This window comes from Hippoglossus hippoglossus, chromosome 13, assembly GCF_009819705.1.
Source record: "Hippoglossus hippoglossus isolate fHipHip1 chromosome 13, fHipHip1.pri, whole genome shotgun sequence".
Lineage (NCBI taxonomy): Eukaryota > Metazoa > Chordata > Actinopteri > Pleuronectiformes > Pleuronectidae > Hippoglossus > Hippoglossus hippoglossus.
In genome coordinates, this window is record NC_047163.1 from 19,529,437 (window position 1) to 19,539,117 (window position 9,681).

General features: G+C 43.6%; 1 protein-coding gene across 1 annotated transcript; it reads right to left on the reverse strand.

Annotated features, from left to right (window-relative positions):
* Positions 1–980: 980 nt before the first annotated feature.
* lhx1a (LIM homeobox 1a) lies at positions 981–9,246 on the reverse strand. Its single transcript, XM_034604701.1, has 5 exons — positions 9,077–9,246; positions 6,985–7,208; positions 6,168–6,451; positions 4,114–4,279; positions 981–3,024 (listed from the first exon to the last, which is right to left on the reverse strand). Exons 1-5 carry the CDS (start codon positions 9,244–9,246, stop codon positions 2,645–2,647), a joined length of 1,224 nt encoding a protein of 407 aa, XP_034460592.1. The 3' UTR covers positions 981–2,644.
* Between the last annotated feature and the right edge of the window lie 435 nt (positions 9,247–9,681).

Genomic DNA, 9,681 nt, shown 5'->3' on the forward strand with positions numbered 1-9,681 from the left:
CGCAAAGGGTTAGGGAGATAAAGCTTCCTCCGGATTCATGCCACAATCCCACTGCCCGACTCATTTCCCTACAAGTATGAATAATTTTCTCTTGCTTCCTGCAAAAGATCACGCCTCGGTGTTTGGCCGCCTTGATTATTATTACGGCTATGTTCACCGAAGTAAGTTAGGAGAAGTCCCTCCCAGCCGCCGGGCCTCACTGCGAGAACAGTCAGCTGCAGGGAATAATAATGTAGGAGCGGGCTAATAAAAGCATAACAAGCAGCACAGCCGTGGTCACGGCAATTTCATCATTGTCCTTCACAGTTGCCCAGCTAACCGCTTGTGATTAGCTGACGAGCTCGGGTAACTGAATGGAAGAATTTGAGGCCCGAGCCAGTGAAGATGGGGAGAGAACATGGAAAGTGGCGCCTGCATAAGTTGTGAATTCGCTCCCCCTTGTGTCGGCTGGAGCCAGCCGGTCCAATAAGTGTCTTCGTGACAGGGAGAAAAGTTAAATCAACAGAGTTCTTCTTATTTTTTTGGACCCTTATTCCATTTGTCTATTAATTATTGTTCACGACATCAGGATTTTGTGCAACACTGCAGCTGGGAGAAAAGATTGACATTACAAAACTCAATTTGTAAAGCATAAAGCATGTTTCTACAGCTCAGCCAAATGCCTTTTTCCTTTTGGGTGTCTATTTTGTCACTTTCCACTAACTGCCGTTTCCAAGTTTCCGAATCCTTTTAATCAGAATTGACAAATGTTTACCTGCCACCGTGTCTGCGAAAGCCAATTATTTCACACTCCAAGTGAATGGAAAATGAGACGTGTAGACAAAAAGCGTTCATTATGACATGAGTGACACTGGCCTGATAAGTGCTGCACAGAGAGAGTCCTGTGATGTACGGCTGTGCTGACACTGCCTGATGCATGAACACACTGTGATGTAATACACTGCAGGGCCGCTGCTCCAAAGAAACTGTGTTGAAGAAAATCATAAGCATATTTTCTAGTTTTATTAGAAACACATTTTGTCAACATGTTGTATTTATACAGTGAATGGTCTAATATGCACTGGAGGTCACATAAGCTTAGGTTTATTGGAACATTAAAAGACATATCATGAGGGCTCGATATTCAAAGAGATGTAGCAGCTACTAGCTGCATATTTGACCATCAATTTTTAATAGTTTTTCTCCTTTGAAGACACAAAAATAAAACCTGTCTAAGTATGTTGTATTAACAATTTTATGAATGCATCGTCAGCAGACTAAAAAATTAAGAAGTCAATTACTCCTTTTAACACTTACATTTTGTCTCAACACATTCTGCAGATAATGGTGCAAAGCACTTTAACAGTGTTTGTGCTATTTCTTTTTTTTATTTGGCAAATGTCTACTTTACTTATGTTTTTTATTCTTTTTGAACCTTTTTTTGTAAACAACATCTTGTACAAACTAGCACAGTGAACCACAACCCCAGCAAATGTGTTTTTATCTCCATACAATATAAATGAAATCAATACAAAAGTTTGGTTGGTTGCTTGGAACATTTTTATATGGATCAAGAGGTTCTAAAACATGGTTTTCGAGACTTCTGGACTCCTGAATTAAATAGGTTACGTAAACAGTTGACTGTTCTAAGTCCCACATTTAGAACCCCAGTAGAAGATTTTTAGAAGGTAGACTTCATTTCAACATTTCAAGTTCACTTCCATTTTAAATAAAGGGTTTGCAATCCAGAGAGGGTTTTACTGTTTGCCTTTTGAAGGCGGCCTTCTTCAGATTTGGTGGAAATTATGAAATCAAAAGGAAAAAAAGGACAAAACAAATAGTCCACACAGAGGAAAAGAAAAAAAAAAAGTCATTTCCTCTGGCCTTCAGAAACATAGTGTCAAAAAGGTTGAGTGTCAATATGGCAGAGCCTTGAGAGGCAAAGAGGTCTGAGGAGCTTCTGAATAAATACAAGGGATGTGTCTAGTGCCTCGAACATAGTCTGAATGCTGCTCAGCCGTCCTACAGTGCCAGGTCAGCACACAACCAATCCTCAGCCCCTTCATTCTCTCTCTGTAAAGCTATTGAAGTCTTTGACAGTAGCTAATGATGTTTTTCGTGTTCAGAACATACTAGGAGATTTCGAAAAGGGTTGTTTTCGACCCCACCTTTGAGTGTTGGGGGGTTTGGTCGTTATGCTGGGCCACTGACAGCATCAGGAGGGGTGACAGGGTGCCCCACGGGTCCGAGGACAGAGGGGAGAATAGGGGGCTGTTCAGCAGTCTCACTCTTTTTTTTGTAACTGTTTTTTGTTCGGCATCTTATATTATTACTTTTTTGTAAAGTCCAGTTTTGGATGCAGGGAGTGGGCAAAAGAAGCAATTGAAACACCCAAACACAACACTGAAGACAATGTTTTTGAGCATGATTTAAATGCCAGATAAGCTTTTCCCCACAAATAAGACCAACAAATCATGAGGGGGAATAAATAAATAAATATGAAAACTGCCCCCCCCCCCTAAAAAAAAAAAAAAGCTTCAATGGTGTTGCCCTAACCCTGTTGATATCCAAGTCCCTGTTCTCGATTCCAGCCCCCCATCACCACCAAACCTCTCCACCGTCCATTACCGAATCTCTCGCCAGTAAAGTCTGCTCTCTAAAAAAGCTACCACACAGTGCCCTCGTTCATTTCCGAGGGCGGGTGGGACAGGTGGTTGTTGTATCCGCTGCCGTTCAGCGACAGTGAGGTAAAGGGTGGACTGGGGCCGAACACCTCAGAGGAGATGCTGTGCAGGGGCCCCGGGATTCCGGGCTCGGGGCTAGGAGAGTCCCCTGGGTGGTGGGACATGATGTCGGAGAAGCGCTGCACCTCGCTGGAGGGGTGGTGGCCCGGCAGAGGGTGGTCCATACCTCCAAGGGGGGTGCCCGTGGGGCCTGAGGAGGGCACGAAGGGGAGATCGACTGGGGTCTGGGCCTGCGACGACGGAGGCCCCTGTGGGAAGAAGTCATAATTCCCTCCTGGGCCGTAGTACTCGCTTTGATAATCTGTAGATCCAAGAGACGAAGAATAATAACAAAAAAAAAATCAACGTTAGCTCAGAGAACAATGGGTTTGCATAAAAAAATCCAGAGACGTTGAGGAATTCATTCAATATACATAGCTTGATTTGTATTAGTGAGGGAGAAAGACCCTCGCCGTGCTACATTAGTCACAGTGCACGTTACACTTAAATCAAAACTGCAATTGGGTGGGGAGAACAACGTGGCCACAAAATTAATTAAAGTGGGGGCCATTTCATCAGCAGTTCTACCTACTGAGACAGATCTTTTCTTTTTTTTTTTAAGTTCAGCAGAATATTATTAGACGTTTTGCTTCAGCAGAAAAGACAAAGGCCCGAGCACAAATGAATTTCTCTGAAAATTATCATATATTCCAAGGCACTTGAAGGAAGAGTGTGGTATCAAGTCACTCAAATGTGAAGTAACTTCACTTAAACTTAACTCAGTGAATGAGGTGACGCACACTGACTAACATCTCTTCTCACTGTGTTTTTAAAAGAACCTTTTGGATGAATATCCAAAGCTGCCATAATAACTGTAGGCTACACTTTTGATTTATATATATATATATATATATTATTGTGGTTTTGCATTTTAAATTAGCGTGTGCTTTTTGTGAAAGAAGCTCAGGAAGAAAACCATATGCAGGCGGAGTATTTCCTTGAGAGTGTGTCTTTATAGGACAATAACAAAGACCTAAATTATACGACTTATTCAACATCTTAGCTGATGGTGAGATGAAATACAACAATGTATAAGAATTGTGTCATTTTAAAAGAAGAGGACAGAAATCTAGAAAACATTTTTTTGCTGATAGAGGAAATAAGGAAACATGCAAATATGAATTTGAAAAAAAAAGTTAAATAAAACGTTTTACTGAAACCAGTGATAATAAATAAATAGGAGAAAAAAGTGTAGAAAAAGGTATAATAGGCTACATTATACATATATAATGTAAAACAATGTGTATATAAGGCCTATATTACACATATACATAATGTTGACATGAATTACCAAAAATATATGACACATTTTCTTTCTTTGATAAAAGAAAGTAAAAGAAAGTCAACATACCTCCATAGTAGGAGAAGGGCCCGTTGGGGATGAGCTCCCCGGGCTCCAGCCGGTCCACCAGCGTCCTCATCCGCCTCGGGCTGCGGAAGAACGCGTGCCTCCTGGCGCCCAGCGCGCTCAGCTGCTTCATGCGTCTCTCTTTGGACCGTCGGTTCTGGAACCAGACCTGGACACACACACACACACACACATATGGGTCAACTCCTGATATATCGAAATACGCAGTATGCTGCTGATGACGCCATTTTGATTGCACGTCAATGGCTTTTTTTTTTCGTGGGAGGTGAAAGGAGGTGGGGGGGGGGGGGGGGGGGGGTGATGGAGAAAAACAATGTTGGAATAAAAATGAAAAGAAACCATTAAAAATCCGGGCCGTTATTTTTGTGACTAAGCAGGTAAACGCGGCTGTGCAAACCCGACCCCATTGAAGAGAAAGTGTAATTAGGTGTCATATTTACCTTGGCGCCTGCGCCACATTTGGCTCCGCGCTGGAGTAAACAACCGCGCGCTCTGTGTGTTTTGCGGCGCGCGTGATGAGCCGGTGCCTTTAACCCGCGACGCTCTGCGGTGGAGGCGATCGCGCCCAATTATCTTTACAGGAGCGAGCATCACATCTAACCTCCCTAATGGTCCTTTAACCCTCCATTTACTCCGACTGGAGGCTGAAGCAGCGGGGGTTTAAAATCTCCAATTAATACTTAATAGGAGGGTTGTTTCCAATATATTACCAGGCTCTTGGAGGTTATCATTTCCTAATCTATAGGCCGGATTCCTTTAATTACGCTCTTCCCTTTCCCCCCTCGTGCTCATACATATTAGATAGTCTACCTATCCGTGCGTCGGCACTCTCACTTTATCGCTATTAATCTGTTATGTTAAACCGCTTTTAGCTTGGCTCTGCCCCGCAGTTTTATCTACATCATCACCCTCTCTCCTCCAGAAAGAAGGAAAGAAAAACCCGTCCGCGAAATAAAGATGCAAAAAAGGCTCTATTTTTCTCTGCGAATGTGTGATAGGAGATAATAGTCGTTTGCACATGACTTATCGTTCTGTGTCAACCCTCTGGTGCGCCGCATGAAACAAGTTTTTTAACCCTTTTTTTTTTTTAGAAATCGCCAAAAGAAAAACTAAAACTGCCCTTCATACAAAGTCAGTGGTCATAATGATAAGAATTGGATAATGACAACGGTGCGTCAGTTGTCTGTGTTGCTCCTTGTTTAACTTATCGCGGGCCTGTTGTAATTCAGAGGTGTGAGGAGACCGTCCGAGGACCCTTGAAACCGATTTCTGCCTGTTCCACTTGGCTGAGCTGCTCTCAGCATGGCTAAATGTGCGCGCAAAACGTGATGGCAGCGCTGTGCCAGGACTCCCAGCGCTCCCAGCAGTCCGGCGCCAGTTGGCGACTCTGCCTCGTCCCGCGCGCCAAGAAATAAAAAAAAAAAAAAAAAAAGCCCATATAAATTACCCGTCTCCAAATCAACCTCGTCGGTCAGGCCAATCGTTTGGCTTAATGAAATCAATGTGACGGCGCAGTTTTGGAAGGAAGAGGCCTCCTTTAAAGAGGGGCGAAAGATGTGAGAGGGGGAGGTGAGGTGAAGGGATGGGATGGATGGATGGGTGGTGGGGGGGAGGTGGAGCCTCTCTGATGGGATAAGGCCTGCGCGGTCGTGGCAGTCTGGCATCTTGGCAGGGACATTTTTTTTTTTTTCCTCCTATAAAATATAAGCTGTTACATCACACCTTTTAATGGGTGCGTGACACCCTATAAAATAAAAAAAATGAAAAAGGCGCGAGCCCACCTCCCCAACCCCTGGGTGTCTGAATTTTATTTCCATAATACTTAAGATTTTTCAAGATTTACTATCAAATCATGTAGTAGCTTATGTCGTGGGACACATGGTCCCCAGGTTTGAGAAATAGTCGAATTTGCCATTAAATATGTGCCATTAAATAAATATGTATTTACTGGTAAATCAATTAATGAACTTAAAGTCAAATAAATGCTCCAGTTTGCAGGAGCCAGGGTGGACGCTGCGGTGCCGCTGTGCCTTTACCTGGATGACCCTCATGTTGAGGCCGGTCTCCTGGGCCAGCTGCTCCCTGATGTGTCTGGTGGGTTTGGGGGTGGCCGCGAACGCCGCCTTCAGCGTCTCCAGCTGCTTGGCCTTGATGGTGGTCCGCGGGCCGCGCCGCTTCCCGCCGAGGTTCTGGTCGTCGTTCTCGTTGTTCACCGTCTCCTTGTCGGACAGCGCTGCGATCTCCGTGTCCTTTAGCACCACGTCGTCCTGTAGCTGGTCTTGAGAGTCCGGTGATAAGCTCGGGTCGCTGCATGCCGTTACTGCAGAGATAGGAAATAGGGCGATCAGAGCAGTGGAATCCATCCTCATCTGAGTCTGAACTATGACCTCGGGTCCGCGACGATACATTAATAGGAAGTAAACTATATTTTCTGAAATGTCCATTTGGCTTCTACGCATTGGAACGGCACTTATGCATGCACATAGCATTAATTTTACAAATTAAAAAACAGCTTATTTGTGCGCGTTTCTTTTTTGCTCTGCTAAAAAACCCTACAGTTTATACCTATTATGGAACAAACCCATGCAGCACATTTACATCACAGATCAGCATCTTCAGAGCGCTCAGAACAAGAAACGGCCTGAAGTGGACATATTACGCATTAGGGAGCAGAATGATCTATATGTTTTTTTGTCGGGCTCTGCTCTCAGAACGCCGTCTAAGTCCTGGTCATGGAAATGATGAAGCCACTGTGGGGCTGAACACATCACATCCATCACAATTTATTCCGCCTTGTGCTCACACAAACACACGTACACACGCACGCACGCACTCGCAGGGTTTCCTCTGTACCTGAGAGGAGGCTGGCGTCCTTTCCATTGCTGTTGCTTATATAATCTTCTTTGCAAACGAATTTGTTCTCGTCTATGATGTAGAGCTCCTCGCCGGTGGAGAGCTGCTTATTGCACATCATGCAGGTGAAGCAGTTGAGGTGAAACACTTTGCTCCGGGCCCTCCGGACCAGGTCGTTCGGAGAGATGCCCTGCGAGCAACCGCTGCACTTGGTGCCAAACCGCCTGCGGGAGAAGAGGGGGGGGCCAGGGTTATTATTATCATAAAATATGTATTTACATTATATTTGTTTCACAAATAAACCCATTTGGATTAAAAAAAAAAGCTAATCATCCTCAAGTCAGGTTTGGAGATAAGGCGGAGATTGTGGGAAGGCATTATCCGCCTTTTGTCGAACATAGACGCTGATTAACATTTTTTTTTTACAGTTTTTGTGTAGGCCTGAAATAAACCAAATAATTTATAACAGAGTCTAGACGTGATGTCGCACCTGATTCCTAATGCTTTTGTTAGACCATTTAAAAATCTGGTGTACACACTTAAACTTTAAATCTTTTACTCTATTATATAATATTCAGAGCATAAATATCAACAGTGAAAAGAACAGATCACCTCCAGATGTTCATGATAAAACAGCTTATTTTCAAACTTCAAAACGGGAATTTAAAAAAGCTTTTTTAAACACTGTGCAATTTAAAAAACCAAGAATGAAGCTGCAATGCTGACATAATAATAATAATAATAATAATAATAATAATAATAATAATAATAATAATAATAATAATTTAAAACCTGTTATTGTGTGGTTTGGTCACATTGGTATAAAATGTTCATTATTGTATTCTATATCATACATCATTTTGTGCATGAACTCAATCCTATTTTTTAAATGATTTCTATATTAATAACAAATGATTTCCTTCCTCCAGAGTCCAGTGCACGGCTCCTTTTTGTGTCTTCTACTAAATGTTCACGTCTACACTTCCCTGGACGCGGACGCTCGGTGAACTCGCGGGTTCAGCAGGTTGGCTGTGGAATAATAAATTACGGCCGTGCCATTGGCTTCACCGTTAAACAATGTGTATTGAGTGGCGTGCACCGCTTGTTGACTGCACGTCTGTGATTGCATTGTCTGCGGACTTGATCTTTTCAGCTAGTTTACTATTCAAATCCACTTATCACGTCCTCCTCAGTCGGACTGAGCAAACACACCGGGCAGCGGCTCCTCTGGCCGGGGTTTGATCCTGTGCGTCCCCCCCCCCCCTAACACCACCACCACCTCCTCCACTACCCCACCCGGGCTCCCTGCGTGCTGTAAAAAAAAACACCCCAAACTGTGATTTCCTCGATTTCCTAACACCGCCCCCCACCCCCCCACCACCCTGCTGAGAGCGAGTGCACACGCGTTTAATGTGGCCGCCTCTCTTTTGTTGTTGTTTTGCATAAGAATTCAAATTAACAAGCTTTTAATTACTCGCTCTTAATCAAGGCTTATCACCTGCAAGTCCTCACTCACGCCTACAGGCACGGACCGCTCACTCTGTTCACTTATTCAGAGCAAAACTAAATGAACTGAACGCAGAGTTCACTGTAAACACTGGGTGCAGCTTAGAGTTTTTAAAAAAAATAATTTCTACTCCTAATAACTTGTTCATCAAAACTAACAATTTTTTCAAACTAAAAATGTCTTAAAAGATTTCACTTATTTTATTTTAACGATTCTCTGTATAAAGTCAAGACTCATTTTAAATATGATTTAGATTTTTTTCCCCAGGTTATTGTTGAGCAATACAACTCATGTAAAAGTTGTACATTGTATTGAGGATCATTATGATAAGCACTGTATCCACAAAAACTATTTCTTATGATTAAATAATATATTTATACTGTTTCCATCTATTTTAAGGATTGTGCCCTCGAGTCTCTGCTCTTGTTTTAAGCTACTCTTTATATTTCTTGATAATAAAAAAAACAATTATTAAAGGTGTGTGTGTGTGTGTGTCAGCCTGCTGCTCGCTGTCCACTTAGACCACACACATAAATACACAGAAACACTGTTGTGGAGTTTGTCCGCCACCTTCTCCGCGCTTACCTAAAGAAATCATTCTTGCAGTACAGTCTCCCCTCTCGTGAAAAGCATTTCTCAGTTAAATTACATTTGCACTCGCAGCACTGCACGCATTTGACGTGCCAGGCTCTGTCCAGCACGTTGAGCAGAAAGCGGTCCAGGATAGGCCTCTCGCAGCCGGCGCAGTGGACCATGGCTTTGGCTGGCTGGGCTACAACCCCGCGGATGAAGCACACACGCACACAAAACAAAATCAACAGCGCAGGCCGAGCATTGACCGAGTATCTGCTTCCTCCCTCCCTGATTCGCCTGGAGCTCCCGGGTCAATGAGCGCGGAGGAGCCAGTCGATCAGGTGTCACCACAGATTTCTCCCTGCATGCGTAAAAAAGGCTCGAGCGTCCAAAGGGAAGAAGAAGAAGAAGAAGAAGAAGAAGAAGAAGAAGAAAAAAACCAAAACACACAAGAACGGATGGAAGCGGCGTCCTCTCCCTCTCGTGTGGAAAAGCCAAAAAAGCAAAGAGGTGAATAAATAAATCAGTCCCTTGTTGCATCCGGAGCAAAACGCACAATTCGGCCAAAACGCAGATCTCAACGCAGGAAGCCGCAGATCGGCTCAGACGAGAAGAGC